At 43.5% G+C, this 20,409-nt stretch overlaps 1 protein-coding gene across 1 annotated transcript in view; it reads right to left on the bottom strand.

The window, feature by feature from the left end:
- Positions 1-20,409, bottom strand: part of EML5 (EMAP like 5) — a 388,000-nt gene that overhangs the window by 270,833 nt on the left and 96,758 nt on the right. Inside the window, exon 6 of the mRNA XM_030214976.1 lies at positions 7,663-7,848. Coding sequence (XP_030070836.1) covers positions 7,663-7,848 — 186 coding nt within the window. The remainder of the gene's footprint in view (positions 1-7,662; positions 7,849-20,409) is intronic.

The raw sequence follows: 20,409 nt of genomic DNA, 5'->3' as shown, positions 1-20,409 counted from the left end.
TTTTTGGAGAAAAAGTACAGGATCAGGTTGATCAAATCAAGAAGCATAATGATGCTATAGATTCTCTCTCCCACCGGGCGCCTTCTGCTACTGCCTCCTCATCTAGCAGGTTTTTTGGAGGGAGGAGGAGTGCCCCCTATACTTACTCTAGGCGTAGGTACACTTCTGTTTCTCGGCAGCCTGCCCAGGCTCAACCACAGCGCGCTCGTTCTCGTCAATAGCATGTGACTAAGGCCCATTCTGCTCCCCAGCAAAAGCAAGGGACAGGCTTTTGACTGGCTCCAGTTCAGCATAGCCTCACTAAAAGTGTCCATTCCGGACGACTTACCAGTCGGGGGGAGGTTGATGTTTTTTCACCAAAGGTGGCCTCTCATAACCTCTGACCAGTGGGTTCTTCAAATAGTCCAGTTAGGATACACTCTCAATCTGGAATCCAAACCTCCAAATTGCGCACTGGGAGCTCAATCCTACAGTTCCCAGCACAAGCAGGTACTTGCAGAGGAACTCTCCACCCTTCTAAAGGCCAGTGCAGTCGAACCCGTTCCACCAGGGGAAGAAGGGCTGGGATTCTATTCCAGGTACTTCCTTGTGCAAAAGAAAACAGGGGGGATGCGTTTCATCCTAGACCTAAGGGGCCTGAACAAATTTCTAGTTTGAGAAAAGTTCAGGATGTTTTCCCCCTGGGCACCCTTCTTCCCATAATTCAAGAGAACGGTTGGCTATGTTCTCTGGACTTAAAGGATGCTTACACTCACATCTCATTACTTCCAGTTCACAGGAAGTATCTTCGATTTCGGCTGGGAACTCAGCACTTTCAGTACTGTGTGCTGCCTTTTGGTCTGGCGTCTGCACCCAGAGTATTCACAAAGTGCCTAGTGGTAGTCGCAGCATTGTTACGCAGACTGGGAGTGCATGTGTTCCCTTATCTCGACGATTGGCTGGTGAAGAGCACCTCGGAGGCAGGTGCTCAGCAGTCCATGCGAATGACTATTCAGGTGCTAGAACTACTGGGGTTCGTAATCAATTACCCCAAGTTCCATCTCACTCCAGTTCAGAAACTGGAGTTCATTGGAGCGTTGCTCAACACGACAACGGTTTGAGCCTATCTTCCCGAGGCACGGGCAGACAACCTTCTGTCCCTAGTGTCCATGGTTCGAGCGTCACAGCAAGTCACAGCTCAGCAGATGTTGAGACTCTTGGGCCACATGGCCTCCACAGTACATGCTACACACATGAGACCTGCTCGATGGACCCTAACTTCTCGGTGGCATCAGGCCATGGGGAATCTAGAAGACGCCATCCATGTGTCCACCGAGTTTGCACATTCTCTTCAGTGGTGGATGATTCGATCCAATTTGACCATGGGACATCCATTCCAAATGCCTCAGCCGCAGAAAGTGCTGATGACTGATGCATCTCTCCTGGGGTGGGGGGCTCATGTAGAGGGGCTTCACACTCAGGGAGCCTGATACCTCAAGGAAACAGATCTTCAGATCAACCTCCTGGAGCTCCGAGTGATCTGGAACGCTCTAAAGGCTTTCAGAGATCGGCTATCCAACCACATTATCTTAATTCAAACAGACAGGTTGCGATGTACTACATCCAACAAGCGGGGGGGGGGGGGGGGGGGGGCACTGGATCTCGCCCTCTGTGTCAGGAAGTCATCCAGATGTGGCTTTGAGCGCACCATCATGGCATGTTTCTCCAAGCCACTTACCTGGCAGGCGTAAACAACGGTCTGGCCGACAGGCTGAACAGGGTACTGCAACCTCACAAGTGGTCGCTGAATATGGACATAGCCCGCAAGATCTTTCGAGCATGGGGCATCCCCTCGGTGGATCTTTTCACCACTCAAATCAATCACAAGGTCCCTCAGTTCTGTTTTAGGCTTCAGGCCCATAAGAGACTAGCGTCAGATGCCTTTCTCCTACATTGGGGAACAGGCCTTCTGTATGCGTATCCTCCCATACCTCTGGTGGGGAAGACTTTGCTGAAAATCAAGCAAAACTGTGGAACCATGATCCTGATTGTGCCATACTGGCCGCATCAGATTTGGTTCCTTCTTCTTCTGGAGTTGTCCTCCGAGGAACCATGGAGATTGGAGTGTTTCCCAACCCTCATCACACAGAACGAGGGGTCGCTTCTATATCCCAACCTCCAGTCTCTGGCTCTCACGGCCTGGATGTTGAGAGGCTAGAATTCGCTTCCTTGGGTCTTTCAGAGGGTGTCTCCTGAGTCTTGCTTGCTTCCAGGAAAGATTCCACTAAGAGGTGTTACTCTTTTAAATGGAGGAGGTTTGCCGTCTGTTGTGACAGCAAGGCCATAGATCCCCTTTCTTGTCCTACACAGACCCTGCTTCTACACTTGTCAGATTCAGGTCTCAAGACCAACTCTGTAAGGGTTCATCTTGGTGTAGTGCTTATCATCAGCCTTTAGTTGTTCGCTTGATGAGAGGTTTGCTTTCGTCAAAGCCCCCTGTCAAACCTCCTCCAGTGTCATGGGATCTCAACGGCGTTCTGTCTCAGCTGATGAAAGCTCCTCTTGAACAACTGAATTCCTGCCATCTAAGTACTTGACCTGGAAGGTCATTTTTTTGGTGACTGTTACTTCAGCTGGTAGGGTCAGTGAGCTTCAGGCTCTAGTAGTGGATGCACCTTATACTAAATTTCATCACAACCCTAAGTTCCTGCCGAAGGTGGTGTCGGAGTTTCATCTAAATTAGTCGATTGTCTTGACAACATTTTTTCCCCATCTTCATGCTCACCCTGGCGAAGGCAGCTTGCACACCTTGGACTGCAAGAGAGCATTGGCCTTTTTACATGGAGCGGACAAAGCCCTTCAGACTGTCCGCCCAGTCGTTTGTTTCTTTTGATCCCAACAGGAGCGGAGTCAGCAACTGTAAATGCACCATTTCCAATTGGCTAGTAGATTGCATTTCCTTGCTTATGCCCAAGCTGGGCTGACTGGCAGGTCATGTCACGGCTCATAATGTCAGAGCCATGTCTGCATCAGTGGCTCACTTAAAGTCAGCCTCCATTGAAGAGATTTTCAAAGCTGCAACGTGGTCTTCAGTCCACACATTCACATCGCACTACTGCCTTGAGCAGGATACCCGACGCGACAGTTGGTTTGGGCAGTCAGTACTGCAGAATATGTTTGGGGTTTAGAATCCAACTTCACCTCCCTAGGCCCAATTTGTTCTGTTCCAGGCTGCACTCTCAGCTAGTTGTATATAGTTTCAGGTTAATCTACATGCTTCCTCGCCGTTGTGAGGCCCAATTGATTTGTGGATGGTCTGACCATAAGGCCATAACCACAGTGATCTGGACCTGAAAACTGTTAGCCCACCTCTGAGGTGTTGCTTTGTTGGTATTTGTGAAGTGTTCTCTTTCATCTCTGTAGGTTTATTCTTGCCTTTAGCTTCTGGCGTGTTTCATTAATGCAGTATCTATCTTCACATTTTTTGTATTGTGTAATACATATTACATTAGAAGAGGAGCATGAGTAGAATTCCCTTATGCTGGGTGCCTTTCCCATAACCGTGGGGATCCTTTGAAATTTGCTAAAATGTTTCATCAGTTTATCTTTGAAGCTTGCTTCTCATTATTTTTTTGCCAGGAGCAGGAAACATTTCTTTCCGCGATTAATTCTCCAGGTGTATTGGCTGTAGGTCTGTTATAATTTATCTCAGTTTTTATAGCTGTGGGTTGTACGTCCCAAGCATTTTAAGTGAAGATGCTGTTTATCTGGAGATGATTTAGGGGGTTGTAGTCTTTTTGTTTTAAATTAGGACTTTGAGTCGTTTGACCCTGTCTTTTGTAGTGATACCACATTGCTTGGTTGTATGTAATGAAGCTTTTTATATAGAAGGGGTGTAAGTTAGAACCGTAAGGATAGCATTTGTTGGTTGACTTTTTGTTTTGTTTGCACACACAGATGGTTGTAGGTGTTTATAATTGATCAAATTGTGTTACTAAAAAGAGTCTTTCTATAGAGTAGTTTATTTTTAGTTCGATTGAACTATCTGAAGTTCATTTTTATTTTTTTGAATAAATAAATAAAGCTCATATGCACTGTAAAGTGTGAATGCTGAATATTATTAATTTATATGATATGTTCTCTTATTCCTTGATCTGCTGGTGAGGTCATTAAAATCAAAAGACACAATTGTGCATAAAAACAGAAAAAGGCACAAAAGAGAAAAGGGGAGAACCCGACCACGCGGCCTAAAGGCCGGCCGTGACGCAAAAGAAAGAGAACTTAAAATAGGTGAAAAAAACTAAAGGAAACTATGGAAACCTTATTTTTTTTTTAATCTTATAAGAGAAAAAGAAGAAAAGAAAAAGAAGCGAACGAACTCGCAACGAGTGAAGACTCTTCCTGGGCCTGAAGAGGAGCAGAAACTAATGCTGCTGCACCTCAACGCGGAGAAAGAAAAACTGAAGTGCTCACATGATGGGTGGGAAATCAGTTTGCGCATGTGCTGCACGCGCACCAGAAGACTGGCAAAACTTTTTAATTTTTTGCTTGCAAAATGCCGATTCCTGGGCCAACGTCACATGTGAGAATAAGCAGCCTGCTTGTCCTCGGAGAAATATATATACATATATTAGTATTTAAATATCGTCATTATATCTCCTCATTCTACTTTTCTTCCAGAGTACAGATATTAAGTTTGTCCCCATATGTTATAGGATGATGGCCACGAACCATTTTAGTAGCTTCCCTCTGGACCAACTCCATCTTGTTTCTATCCTTTTGAAGATGTGATCACCAAAACTGCACAGAGTACTCCAAATGAGGTCTCACCAGAGACATTGACAGAAGCCATTCTGCTAGATATTCCTCCACACACACAAACATCTTCTAGCTTTTGCCATTGCCTTGTCTGTCTGTTTGGCTATTTCATCAGATATGAAGCCCCCCCCCCCTGACCCTGCTCTTCTTTCTATACACAAATGAACTTCACCTCCTATACTGTACCACTCCATGGGTGCTTGCAACACAAATTAATTTACCCTACATTTTTCAGCATGAAATCTGTAGCTGACAAATTCTAGCCCATTCCTCAAGCTTCACTATATCCCTCCTCATGTTTTTCCCACATTCCTCCATGTCTTTTACTTGACCTGCCAACCCTTTTCTTCCCACTGCTCCAACTGCCCCGTATATACTACTACTACTTATCATTTCTATAGTGCTACAAGGCATACGCAGCGCTGTACACCATACACAAAAAGACAGTCCCTGCTCAAAGAGCTTACAATCTAGATAAGACAGGCAGACAGAACAATTAAGAGGTGAGGATGAAAGGATAGGGCAAGTGAGCAGTGGTTAGGAGTCAAAAGCAGTGGTAAAGAGGTGGGCTTTAAGTTTAGACTTGAAAACATACTCAACATCTGTTCAAAGTGCTGGCCTCCATTTCAGGCCTTGCCGTCACTGATGGTGGTCTGGTAATCAGTCTAATTAGATTCATTCCAAGCTGAACTCATCGTCAGATGATCCATTAGGAGATAAGCAGAAACACAGAATCTGATGGCAGGTAAAACCATAAGGCCCAAAAAGTGAGCTAGGCTGCCAGAACGCTCTTAACACATTTACTGAAATTAGTCTAATTTAGGGCACTTCTATAACTGGGCGTCTCCATTTAGGTGCCCCAAAGACATGTGGCGAGAGCCCATTCTATAGTGGCATCTGGGTGCCCAGATTCCATTACAGAATACTAACATAACCAGTCACATGCCTGCAGTTATACCAGCCATATATCTAGCATAACTGTGGGTGCCTAAATGCAGCAGGGACATGCATAACTTGCAGTATGCTGTAAGTTACATCCTGTGAGCTGGGTCTCCCTTTCACATGGTGGCCAGAGCTAATCCTGCTTAGCTTGGCTGACTGTTTCCCCGGTATGGGCTCCAAACCACCTCCTCGCTGCACTGCTTGTCCTGGTTTAACTGCTCCCCAGCTGACCTGTGCCCAGGGTCAGCTCACGACTGGGACACACAAAACTTCAGCAGTCTTATAGTTCTTGAAAACCACAGGTCTTTATTTTCTCAGCACCTTTTAATACAGTCTTAATCTTCAAGCAGTTTCCTCATCAACAATGCAAGAGTCAGTTCAGTTTTTCCACATTCAGTTTATTAACACAGTCCAATCCTAACTCAGAATATCACAAACAGCAAATCTTTGTCTTGCTCCCAATTGTAGCCTCCCCTTATCAGCACTATCTTCTACCCTTAGATAGTTTATGGGTTAGCTTCTTCCACCAGTGGCTTCCCCACTGGACTTTTTTCTCCTCTCCAAGTATTCACAGCTTGGGCCACACTCCCACCACCAGAGCCTTTACCTTTCCTGAGGAAGTTTGAGCAAGCCCTCCAACCTCCATGCACTCCTCCTCTTTCTCTACTCCTCCTTCCTCTATATCCCATTCCATCTCCTCCTCCACTCTGGGTTCCCCCAGCTGCTGCTCATTCCCTGGATCAGAACTCATTTTCCACTCATTCACCCCTCCCTCCAGTTCCTGAGAGTCCTGCTGATGCCCCAGTGGTTTCTGGGACTGGTAGTTTCTCTCCCTAACTAGTGTTTTCACTGGGGCTTTGACCACTAGAGGGCGAACCTTTTGTATAGAAGGGATTAGTGAAGAAGAATCATTACATTTCAAAGGAAAACCTCTTCCCCGTCCCGGTCTCAGCATGACTGGAACTGGACTCCTTACAGAGTCCTCACAATCCGTAAATGAGCTCCTCGTTGCCCACCGATGTACGCACCCCCCTTGTATTTACATGCTATGCCACTTATGCATGTCCTTACCGAATAGCACTTAGGATGGTGGCGTAGCGATGGGTGGGCTTGGATGGGATGGAACCCACCCAATTTGGACTCCGGTACACCCAAGATTCTGTAACTCTTACTGTAGCTGGCAGGGATCCCCAAGCCCCACCAGTTGAAGATTTCCTCCTCCCTCGGGCAGCCAGCACTCTTCTCTAAGCAGCAGTCGGCTGCATTGTCCTCAAGCTGACGTCGACACTGGCCCCTCTATGCATGCTCAGTTTCATGCATGTGAAAGCACTGAGCATGAACATCCCGCTGGGAAAAGGGGAAAGTGCCGTTGACTTGGAAGAATACTGGCTGTTTGAGGCAAAGGAGATCTTCAAGGCTGGTAGGGCTTCGGGATCCTCAAGTGAGGGTGGGAGAATTTCATGCCCACTCAACTTTGGGCTCAGACACACCCAAATTGGCTATTTGGCTACACCACTGGCTTAGGCACCCTGCCAGCACCTTCACGGAAAAGTATATACTTACACATGCACATGTTAGTATTCTGTAAATTAATGCACAAGGGGCAAGTAATTGTGGGATCCCAGTTATAGAATTGGCCTTATTATTTTCATCTCAGCAGTTAAATCTAAGCACTGAAATAATGCAGAAGCTTAAGGACAGCATCTCCCATGAAACTCAGGCACTGGCTTCAATCCATACCATCTCAATTTAGCTCTGAGTATCCAGCCATAAATTCCTTGAGCTGGAAAGAACCCCTTAAGAACATTAATCTAAAAATAGAAGTTATTTATGTAGATGCGAATTAGCATTGCTTCAGCAAAGTCCTTCATGCTGACATTCAGCCATGCTTGGTAATTAACGCACTCGGAAGGATGAACTTACAGCATGTGCTCCTTGGATGGTCCGTGCAAGGGTCGTTCCTTTCCACACATATATGTCACCATTTAAAGCACCGGAATATGTTACTTCATCTCTTGCACAAGCTAGGCACAGTATGGTCTGGAGATCACCCGTTCTACCAAACATACCACGCTTTGGTGTTAAGGAATTACCACACAAACTCCAGAACTGTAAGAGAACACATCCCCCCCCCCCAAAAAAAAACCTGTTATTTTGGAAGATTTAATATATTCATTTAATAAGTTTCTATCTCAGGTACTAAATAGGAGTTCAAGAAATCCATAGAAATATGCAATAACATATTTTTTTAATGTAAATTACAGTAATTTAGAGGTGCTTTTATTAAGCACAGTAAGCACTAGCGTACTCTTACCACAGCTTAAAATGGCTTAATGCGGGGTGTTCAGGCGTCCTATGGTATGTTTGAAATCAACGGACGCTAACCATGCACAAAAAAATTATTAATTTTTACATGTCTGGGGCTGAGAGTGGGCATTTTTGCACGATTACTGCGTGAACCCTCACATCCTACAGAACAGGGGGTACTTTTACTAAGCTGTGGTAAAAGGGGGCCTGCGCTAAAGTCAGTGTGTGTTTTTGATGTGCACTGAGGCCCCACTTTTACCACAGTGGGTAAAAGGCTGTTTTTTGTGCTGGAAAAGAAATGGCCGTGCGGTAAATGAACCACTTGCTGCATGGCCATTTTGGTGGAAGCACTTACCACAGCCCATTGAGTTGGTGGTAAGGGCTCCCGCACTAACCTGGTGATAACCGGGCAGCAGGATTACTGCCGGGTAAGCACCAGCGCTACAAAAATAGAAATATTTTTGTAGCGCCGGAAATGGCAAGCACTGGGGGTGGGAACGACTACTGGGCTCCTGTAGTAGTTCTGGATTGCCACTCGGCAAGCCTGTTGCTGCACACCAACCCTTTAGTAAAAGTGCTCACGCGGTAATTGTTTTTGTCATGCGCTAATGGCGACAATAACGCATGGCCATTAATAGGAAAAATGGAAAAGTTTACTGCTGCGGTAAAAATGGCCTTAATATGCGGGGAAAACCCACGTAACAATGTGCTAATGCCACTTTCTACCGCAGCTTGCTAAAAGGACCTCTTAGCAACTTAACAGCACACAAGCAAGAACATTCTAACATGTAACCATAACGGGGCAATAAGGAATTTGGTAACAGTATGTGCAACCTGTATTCAGGGATGTGCATTTGTTAGTATGCATTGTTTATTAGACTACCTAAAAAATATTTGAATGCAAAAATAATTTACCCCTCATTTACTAAGCTGTGCGACAACACCGACAGCCCATTCACAGTGAATGGACTGTGTCGGCATTAGCGCACGACAGCCACTACTGCGACTTAGTAAACAGTAGGATTAATGTGCATTTAACTTTCAAATTAACATATGTAAAGTTCATTTGTATGTCTTAAAATGTTCTAATACACATTTAAAAATTTATCACCACAAAGTTTGAACTGAACAAAAAGAAAACTGCAAACATTGAGGGAAAAAAATTCAGAAATGAAAAGGAACCAAAAAATGTTTCTGTGAACATCTCTACCAGAACACCTACTATGCTCCTCCCTATTTATTAAGGGCTCCTTTTACAAAGCCGCACTAGCGATTCCGCTGCGGCAAATGCAACGAAGCCCAGAGGAACTGAATGAGCTTCATTGCATTTGCTGTGCCAGAATTGCTAGTGCTGCTTTGTACAAGGAGCCCTAAGAGAAGGGATAAGTAACATTTCTGTGGATGGAGCTTGTTATATCGGACTGAACCACAGAAAGCAGTGGGAGGTAATTATCTTAGCAGTTTTCACAGGATCTCACTCCTGTCCCTTCCTTGTCCTTTCTCTTGCTCTCCCAAGCAGACTTGTGAAAGAAAGCAGGTAGAAATAAGTGCTTTTAAATTATGGCTAATACACAGATGTTTTCTCTCTTTTCTCCTTGAGCCCCACAGTACAGAAGGGCACACTTGCAGCAGGGAAATAGCTTTCTTTTCTACCAGAGGAAAAAAAAGCCGTATTTTATAATTCAGCATAAATCACCTGCTAAATAGACCACACTGAAGCGAAATAGTGACAGTGTGAGTGTGTGTGAAGTAAAATGTGATAAAATGGCCCTAGACCGTATCTCAAGACTGCAGCACATTTGACATGTTCCTGGGGACCATTAGAGCATAATTTGTTGCTTCGTTTATCGTCCTGTAAATGTGATGTCTTCACTGAGATGGGAGCCATCTACAGTAAAGTGAACTGGAAGGCAATATGTACTGGAGCACGAATGCTTCAGTCTCTTCCGGTCTTGATGAAGTGCTTTCCTTATCCCCATTTTTTAAGCTTAAAACAGCAGTGGTAGGAAATGCATGTCGCAAGATAATATATAGGTGTCGGTTAACACAGGCTGAGTCATTGCTCTGATTTTATTTCATTCTCAAGGAGAGATCTGGGTTTTCTACAAACTTCTCCAGCTTAACACTTCTGAACATGATGAAGAAAGTGTGCAGTAATCATAGATCTGCTAGAAAAATGATTTCCAAAAGCCAGGGACATGGCAAAATGTTGTTCCAAGAAAAAGAAGACGATATAAAATATACCAAGGCTAAACAGAAAAGGAGATCCATGCGCAATGACACCAAAACTTTTACCAGAACAAGTTACCGTTGATCTCTTTCTATTTGTTTACTATAATCATAATGTCATTATTGAACGTTACACATTACCCTTGTCCTCTTATACCTGAAATGATTTGTATATCTAATTTACTTCTAATTTATTTTATATTTTCTGTACTTTAAATGCAATAATATTCTGTATTTCTCCTTCCAGAAATGGCGATCGCCATTAGCATAATGTAAGCCACATTGAGCCTGCAAAGAGGTGGGAAAATGTGGGATACAAATGCAGTAAATAAAATACTCAACAAGGAAACAGAGCCATAAAACAGACAGCTGGATATTATATAAAAACCTAGGGGTACTTTTACACAAGTCTTTCTGCATGCTAAGGCCAATTTTTACTGTGCCTGAAAAAAACTCGTATATCCCAAAACACAGAACGTAGTGCATCTTGAATTAGGCTTTTTTTTTTGTTTTGTTCCGTTAGGTGCATGTTAGTACCTAATGCAGCTTAGTAAAAGGACCTTCTATAGTAAGTTAGTACTTTTAGTTTTAAGATTTTTGTAAAATTTCTTGTAACATAATAAATGATGGCACATAAATACCTGAATAGTCCATCCAGTCTGCCCAACAGTCACATTCATTATCAATTCAAGATTAAATAAACAATAAATGTGATATTGTATACTTGATCGTGGTTTTTCTTTCTTGTTTCTGGGACATAGACTATAGAAGTCCACCCGGCTCTGTCCTTATGTTTCAACTACTGCAGTTGCTGTCAAAGCCCACTCCAGCCTATCTGAATCCGTCTTGTCATTTGCAGGACACAGACTGTAAAAGTCTGCCCGGCACTGTCCTCCAGATTCAAATTACTGAAGTTTCCGTCAAAGCTTTCTACAGCCCCATTCTAAACTGGATTGCTATATGCGGGACTCAGACCTTAGAAGCCAGCCCAGCACCAGCCTTGATACAGCCAGAGTTGCCATCTAAGCACCACTTGAGATGCAAACACACATGCAACCTTTTAAGGGAAGGAAAGAACTCTACTCTTTCCTACCCGCTATTGCTACTGTGCCAGGTGGTGGCGCCTCCATGTTTTCAAAATAGCTGCCGAGACTTACCATGGTAGTCTCGTGGGTCTCGGCAATCTCTGCAGCCATTTTTAAAACACGGTGGCCTCTGCACTGCCATGCAGAGTAGCGACAGTGGGCAGGAAAGAGTGGGATTCTTTCCTGCTCCCGTAGAGGCCACTAGACCACCAGGGCCCTTCAAGATAGGACCGGGGAGGTCTGTAATGTGCGGCGGCGGGCAACCGGGCACAGCCTCTGGGCCCCCTAGAGCCTCTGGGCCCTCAGGCACTGCCCAGATGCCTGGTCAGTCCACCCCTGTGCAGCCTTATTTCCCAGTATATGAGAGGAAAGCAGTGGGTTTTTAATATCCGCTGCTTGATGGTTAGTCACCATCTCTCCATTCCCAGAAATCTCTTCTATACATCTTCTCTCAAATTAAGTTTAGATAACAGCAAAAATAATAGCACATAAAAGCAGGGGAGGCAGAGCTACTCCCTCAAGCTGCCATCAGGAGAGCTGATATCACTTCCTCCCACTTTTTAGGTCAATTAAGAATATTAATAGTCAAAAAGCTACCCAAGTTTTCAAACTACCAGGCTGAAAACATCCTGGCACATCAGACTACTGAAGGCTTCTGAGGCATACAATATAAAAAAAACACTCCGGCCTAATTCCAGTTCTGGATTCCCTACAAAGATATGAGGGTTGTCTGTCATCAGAACTACAAAGGAATTTCAAGCCTACACAGGTCTCTTCTTGAAAAGCAGCAATTTACAACAATGAAATAGCCAGTGACACCTGAAAAAATGGACCCGAGTAATTCTAAAAGGCCAATACAAATACATATTTTTATCATTCCTACATTACTTCACAATTTGCAATGAGCCAAGTTTTCTTTTCTGGGCTTAATACAAACACTAAGGTTCTGCAATGAAGCAAACCCTGATTGTGGTAGGGGAGGGGAGGGGGAGCTTCTCGTTTTGAGTCATCCAATTATGACTAATTGCTGCTGGTCAAAGATACTTCAGCACTGGCAAAACATCTCCTTCTGAACCTTTTGATGTAAGTAGTAATCAAGCTAATGGAAGTCTTTATTCTGCATCAAGAGAACCGGTGATAAATCAGAATACTATAAAGTACAAGTATGTAACCCGGGTCTCACCCATGCGGTAACTCCGGTCCTGGGCCACAAAGCAAAGTTCAGTTCAGTTTCACATTCAAGGCCACTCTTACCGTACTCATCCATTCCAGTTCATTTGCAGTTGAGCTTGAGAGTGGGTTTATCGTCCTGAATAGCGATCTGGGGGCTTGGGAGGCACTTGTTCCCTCATGTTCAAAGATACACTATAGTTACAGCTTATGCAAACTGAAACTATTTATTTCTTCCAGCTCTGCAACAGGCAGTACTTTAAACCTTTATTAAGCAGTCCAAACAGCATATAAGCTCCAACTTAGATCCAATCCTTCTGGGGTTCCTCAGGGGAACTCCTGTACCACTTCTACTCTCAGGTATATTTACAGGGATACCTCGTGGGCACCAAATATGAACATATATACAGTTCACCTATCTATGCTTATCCTGCAGGGCAGTGCTATTCTCAGTAGCTGTTTCTCCTCTCGGCACAAAACCAATCTCTGTGGGCTCAGACACTCCTCTGGTCTGACCCTCTACCAGCGGTGACTCCTCTCTGGATCTATCCTGCTCCTGGGACTGAGCTCTCGCTAGCACCAATCCCCTGCTTCTGGGCTGGGTCTCTCCTTTGACCACCCGTACCACACAAGGTATCCCAGTTGTCATTTTCAGGATCCACAACCCTCCTTTACAGCCAAGGGTCATTCTCCTCACTCAGGATTCCCCTTGTCCTCCTCCTGGTCTCTTGGCAGGGGGCTGTCAGACAACCAAAGACCACCCCACCACCCACCCTTTCATGTGCATAATTCCAACCTTTGTAACTCCTCCCTCCTTGTTGTTCTCTACAAGGGCAACTTTTTTCTCCTGCATTCTATTTCAGAACTTCTCCCCTTGGGCTGGGCCTCCTCCTAACCAGGGACCTCCCTCCTCTCGAAAAATCTATCGTAATACCCATTCTACTGGGTATTACAAGTAGAATTAACAAATGTCTCCCAGTGCTAGCACAACAGTATTAGTTTAACCCTTCAGCCACATATATTTCCAAAAATAAAAACACACAAACACCTAATATGAACACACATTTTTGTTCTCATTTTTCATTGTGCAATCTTTAATCTTTTCAGCAAGTTTTCATATAGTGCAAAACTATAGTGTGTAAAATCTATCATCTATCGTAGAAACTGAGAAAAATGAAAGCAGATAAAGACCATATGGGGGAGGGGAAGTCAGGTGATGCAAGAGAGCTGAATGGACACCCAACTCAGGGCCACCGAGGAGGGGGGAAGCAGGGGGGCCAAAATTCCCTGGGTCCGGCTTTCAAGGGGGGCCCAGCGCCAGGGTCTCTCTCTCTCTCCTGTTCCTGATGAGACCCGGATGATCACGTCCCAACAGGAGCAGGAGAGAGAAAACTCCGGTGCCGGGCCCCCCACCAGCACTGCTCTTCGTTCAGCCTCTACCGCTGTGCCGAGTGGCTGCTTTTCCCCTTAGGCGCATGCTTGGTTTTGAAACCGTGCATAAGCAATGAGAGAAAAAAGCAGCCACTTGAGCAGAGCATGCATGGAGTGAAGAGCAGCACTAGATTCTTCTGCTGGCAGGGTTGGGATCCCCGCCAGCCCCAAGGTATTTGAGTTGTGGCAGCGATCCTGGGGGGGGGGGGGGGGGGGTGGCTCAGTCTCTCGGCAGCCCTGACCCAACTACACAGCTCCGGAGTATATTGCCTTAAAACCTAATTGTTAAGCAAAATGTGCTTGCAACCTAGACTATTGCATTCTGCTGACACACTGGAACATCCCTGCACACCAAGCAAGCATTTCAGTTGATTTCAAAGAGAAGATGTCAGTGCAAACACAGTGGAGAGTGAAGGAGAAGAATCTGGCGCAAGAATCTAAGATAGCAATGAAGATTGGAGCACCATTTTTATGCTACAAGAAGCTGCAGTGAAGGACCTAACAAGATCATTTAACTGAGGTGATGGAGGAAAAACTAGCAAAGATTCACACTACATTTGAAGAAATCAAGGAGGGTTTAGATCTACATGCTAACTGACTTCAAAGAGCGGAGAAAAGGCTAGCACATCACATTGAACAAGTGGATGATTTTGAAGAATGCTTACGTACTCTGGAGACAGCCAATAAAATGTTCACGGATTAATTAAAGGATCAGGAAAACAGAGAATTACATAATAATCTGCAATTCATCGGTATACCAGACTCTGTAAAGGACCAGGATTTGAGAACTACACTTCAGCAGTGGCTACCAGAGGCTTTGGGCCTACAAACCCTGTTTGCGCAGATGGTGATAGAGAAGATGCACAGAATTTATTTATTTAGATATTTGCTCACACCTTTTTCAGTAGTAGCTCAAGGTGAGTTACATTCAGGTACACTGGATATTTCTCTGTCCCAGGAGGGCTCACAATCTAAGTTTGTACCTGAGGGAATGGATCTTGCCCAAGATCACAAGGAGCAGCAATGGATGGACCAATGCAGAGAAAATGATAAGCGGCCACGCCCAATCATAGATGTTCACACGTTTGATTTACAAAGCTTGTCTGCTAAATTAGAATTCCTTGAGTAGGCAATCATACAGCGTGTATCCGAAAATGCAGAGTGTACTTTTATAATGTTACAATGCTATCCTGACAATGTAGTATATTTCAACACACATGATACTACTGAATCTGTATCAGTGGAATCATGAGATTGTACAAGCCAATCCCTATTATACAGGGTTCTATTACTTTTTTGACAATATCCCTAGGATAAACTCTAAATTGGAATAACGAGATTAACACTTGAGCTGATTTTTTTAAATTGTTGAGTGTAATCATAAATGCGCCAATTGCACAGAAATTGAGAAAACAGAAGTAGTTTGAACATAAAGCACAAAAGGTAATTTTCTGGGAAATAGTTTAAATTCAATTTACACTATAGAATTTATTACCACTCAAGTTTTATTGGCTGAGTGACTTAGCAGCCTTACTTAGAGAAATGATAATGGTATATACAATCTGCCTTGTGAAATCTTTGAATAGCCATTATATTTCAGGCTTGGCTACCTTTATTTATTCTCAAATTGATTTGTTGTAAATGACACCCATTCCAGCCTTTCCATCATATTATTTGGCAAGGAAGACTGGATTCCAGCACCTCTTTTTAATAATACAAGCAAAGTTTTGCATAGGCATCAAAGGTAGAAAACTGTGTTGGAGAAGAAAGCCCTAGAGGACAATAAACTAATCTCATTGCATGCTCTGGCCAAGAAAGTGCATTCAGGACAAGCTAGACTAGAGTATGGAGGCAACTCAATTTCAACCCTAACCACTGATTCAATAAAACTACTTTAGTAGTGGATATCTTGGGGGGGGGGGGGGGCGGGAGAGGGAAGTGGCAGTTTAATCCCTGAGGTGATATTTTGACTAGGTATCAGTTTGTCATCAGCTGAAGCTGTATTATCTTTGCTAGCTTCGGTTCCTACTGCCGAGAGGATGCAAACCTGTCAAAATATAAAAACTGCCAGAATATCACCACCAGTCACTGATTTTGTTTTCTCTCCACAGACAAAGACATAACCAAACATCTACAAAAGCTCTTTCCTCAAGCGACTGGCCAATCTACATATTTTGAGGTCAATATTCAAAGTGATTTAAATGGACAGGAGTGGCTCCTGCCCACTTAAATCACACTCAGCGGGCCGACTGCCAATATTCAGCAGCATTTAACCAGGCAGTACCGCTGAATATTGCCACTAACCGACCATCTTGAATCTAGGCAGGAGCAGGGTATTCTGAAAGCTGAGTTGAGAAGAACTGGAAATAATGCAGGTGCCAGCAATATTCAGTGCTGATACCCTGATGATGGCTGGAAAGATCCTGCCATATTTTAAGATTCAGGCTTCTACAGCCAACCTGACTGCAAGAAACATTGTCTCTTTAAACCACATATAAAACTGCTCTAGCTAAAAGCTTTCTAAGATGTTGCCAAGGCTTGTTTCTTCTACATAGTTTAGAGCAGTGCATTCCAAGTCCGGTCCTGGAGTACCCCTTGCCAGTCAGGTTTTCAGAATATTCCACAATGAATATGCATGAAAGAGATCTGCATATAATGGAGGAAGTGTATGCAAATCAAGCTCCTGCAAATTCATTGTGGATGTCCTGAAAACCTGACTGGCAAGGGATACTCCAGGACCGGACTTGGGAAACACTAGATTAGAGCAGTGGTTTTCAACTCAGTCCTCAGGGACCACCTGGCCAGTCAGGTTTTCAGAATATCCACAATGAATATGAATTAAAAAATAAACTGGGTTCACAATCTAAATAAAAGTGGTTACAACCTATATAATAAATACTAATCAATCTCCACTTTTAATCCAGTACAATATGTAGAAGCTTTATTATTATCACAAATTTTTAAACCACAATACTACACTACATCAAAATCACTGTGACTATTATCCAACAGTGGCCAATCCAGGTCACAAGTACCTGCCAGAAACCAAATTAGTAGCAAGATTCCATGCTACCAATCCTAGGGGAAGCAGTAGCTTCCCCTATGTCCGTCTCAATAACAGACTATGAACTTTTCCTCCAGGAACTTGTCCAAACCTTTTTAAAACCCAGATATACTAACCGCTGTTACCACATCCTCCAGAAGTGAGTTCCAGAGCTGAACTATTCTTTGAGTGAAAAAATATTTCCTCCTATTTGTTTTAAAAGTATTTCCATGTAACTTCCTCAAGTGTCCCCTGGTATTTGTACTTTTTGAATGAGTGAAAAATCGATTCACTTCTACTCGTTCTACACCACTCAGGATTTTATAGGCCTCAATCATATCCCCTTCAGCCGTCTCTTTCCCAAGCTGAAGAAGCCTAACCTCTTTAGACTTTCCTCATATGGGAGGCATTCCATCCTCTTTGTCATTTTGGGCGCTCTTCTTTGAACCTTTTCTAATTCCGCTATATCTTTTTTGAGATACGGCATCCAGAATTGAACACAATACTCAAGGTGAGGTTGCACCATGGAGCGATACAGAGGTATTATAACATTCTTGGTTTTATTTTGCATCCCGTTCCTAATAATTCCTAGCATCATGTTTGCTTTTTTGGTCGCTGCCGCACACTGGGCAGAAGATTTCAATGTATTGTCTACAATGACACCTAGATCTATTTCTTGGATGCTGACTCCTAGAGTGGACCACAGAATCAGGTAACTATGATTCTGATTATTCTTCCCAACATGCATCACTTTGCATTTGTCCATATTAAATTTCATCTGCCATTTGGATACCCAGTCTTCCAGTTTGCTAAGGTCTTCCTGCAATTTTTCACAATTTGCATGAGTTTTGACAACCTTGAATAGTTTGTGTCATCTGCAAATTTAATCACCTCACTCATCATTCCAATTTCCAGATCATTTATAAATATGTTAAATAGTATCAGTCCCAATACAGATCCCTGTGTGTTTTGTAGTTGAACGATATAGATTTAGAGGGTTAGAGACAAGGACAGCTAAGTGGGAGATATATGTGGTCATTTTCAAAGCACATAGACTTATAAAATTACATAGGAACCTATGCAACTTTGTAAATCTATGAGCTTTGAAAATGAACCTTATGGTTTTATAATTCCAGAGTGCTAAACAGTTACTTTATACATGTCTTTATCCTACCACACTCAGTGGTGATTACTGGTACTAACCCTCACAGTAATCTGAAGTTGTTCACCAAGATAATCAGATAAGATAAGATATTTACTGATAAGCTCTTTGCATTTAAACTCAGAATGGTAAAGTTCCTCATGCTAATTCAGTTCTCATGCTACTTGTACCAGCCTTACAACAGCAAGAACAGCCTTGGCTCATAGCCCAGACTCTGATAAAAGTGTCCTTGGCTGAGATGGAGAGAAGTTTTCTTTCTCTCTGGTAGTTTTGGTTAGGTTCTGAAAGAACAGCTTGTGCTGTCAGACAAATTAAACAGACTGCTTCTTGTGACCATCTTAGGAAACAGGGAGAGAAGTGTTTGTTTTCTGTGCATTGTAAGAAGCGAAAGGAAAAAAAGACTGCATTATTATTTAGATACTTTTTGCCCACTCTAGCTGTAATAATTTGTAAAGACATCTTATTTCTCTGATACATACTGTACATTGTAATACTCTAGCAACATAAAGCCTTAAACTAGTCATCATTGCATCAGCATCTGAGATTCCTTGTCTGTGGAATGATTAAACTCACCAGAAAGCATTATCTATCAGAGATTAGTGTGTTAACTTGTAGTCCTAGCAGCAGGGATGAATTGTATTTGCTCCCCCAACACAAGTGTACATCACTGATTGGATCCTACTGAGCTTTAAGTATTGAAAAGAAAGTCTTTTTGACACTGAAACAACCCAACAAGTAGTGGAAGTCACCAAGAAAAAATGTTTCAAAGATGTAGAAATCTAAAAACAAGTGTTAAAATCCATAGGTTTTATTGATTCAACATAGGTTACACCACAATCCAAAGAAAGACTCAACACGGACCGTGCTTTGGCATGCAAGCCTTCCTCAGGGGTCCTATTCCTAAGGCTGCTGAAACAAATGAATAATCCCAACCAAATATTGAGGATAACCAGTCAAATTTAGCAAGTAGCAATGCCATGGAGATAAGCAGAACAGATGTATTCAATCCAAACTGATTTGGAATAGGAACCCTGAGGAAGGCTTGAATGCCAAAACACAGCCCGTGTTGGGTCTTTCTTTGGATTGAGATGTAACCTATGTTGAATCAATAAACCCTATGGATTTTAACACCTGTTGTTTTTAGAAGATTTTGTATGTCTTTGAAACATTTTTTCTTGGTGACTTCCACTACTTGTTGGTTGTTTGTGGACTTCCTGTGGAAGATTTTGTTGTTTTCCTCTTTTTGTGCTCCTTTCTTGGTATTGAACCCAGGAAGGTGTGGTGGCGTTCTACAGAACCAGTGATTATATCTGATCCTCCTTCTTATTTTATAGTCTCTGCATGAGGCAGCCCCACCCATGACAGTAGATGGGGAAGAAAGCTCCTTGTGTTTAATCATGCTCTCACCATTTGGTTGCACACCCAATCTGCACATGAACTTAATTGAATAGCGAGGCAATTAGTATTGATAACTGAGCAACAACAAATTACTGGCACTAATTGGCAATAAATTTGAATGTATGCATGCATCTTTTTAGGCATATTCTATAAAAGGTAGGTGTATGTAAATTCTGGTGCGCAGACCCAAAAAGGGGGCGTGGAAATGGGAGGAGTATAAGCAGGTTGGGGTGTTCCTGCAATTTATGCATGTTATAGAATTAGGGAGATCCATGCCCAATTTACGTGTGGGGATTTACACCAGGTTTTCACTGATGTAAATTGTTGTGCCTAAATGTAGGCACAACAATTGTAAATCGGGAGGCGGGGCTGGTGGTTGGGGGGTGGGGATAGTGCTGGGCAGACTTGTACGGTCTGTGCCAGAGCCGGTGGTGGGAGGCGGGACTGGTGGTTGGGAGGCGGGGATAGTGCTGGGCAGACTTATACGGTCTGTGCCAGAGCTGGTGGTGGGAGGCGGGGCTGGTGGTTGGGAGGCGGAGATAGTGCTGGGCAGACTTATACAGTCTGTGCCAGAGCCGGTGGTTGGGAGGCGGGGATAGTGCTGGGCAGACTTATACAGTCTGTGCCCTGAAGAACACAGGTACAAATCAAAGTAGGGTATACACAAAAATTAGCACATATGAGTTATCTTGTTGGGCAGACTGGATGGACCGTGCAGGTCTTTTTCTGCCGTCATCTACTATGTTACTATGTATATGTTACTATGTTACTATGTGTATGACATCATTGGAACGCATACAGGATGTGTGGAACGCAAAGCATTGCCACCTTTTTCTCTAACATTT

The sequence above is a fragment of the Microcaecilia unicolor genome, chromosome 9 (assembly GCF_901765095.1).
Source record: "Microcaecilia unicolor chromosome 9, aMicUni1.1, whole genome shotgun sequence".
In the NCBI taxonomy this organism is placed as follows: domain Eukaryota; kingdom Metazoa; phylum Chordata; class Amphibia; order Gymnophiona; family Siphonopidae; genus Microcaecilia; species Microcaecilia unicolor.
Note: the sequence above shows the minus strand (reverse complement) of the source record. Positions and strands in the feature narration are given on the sequence as shown.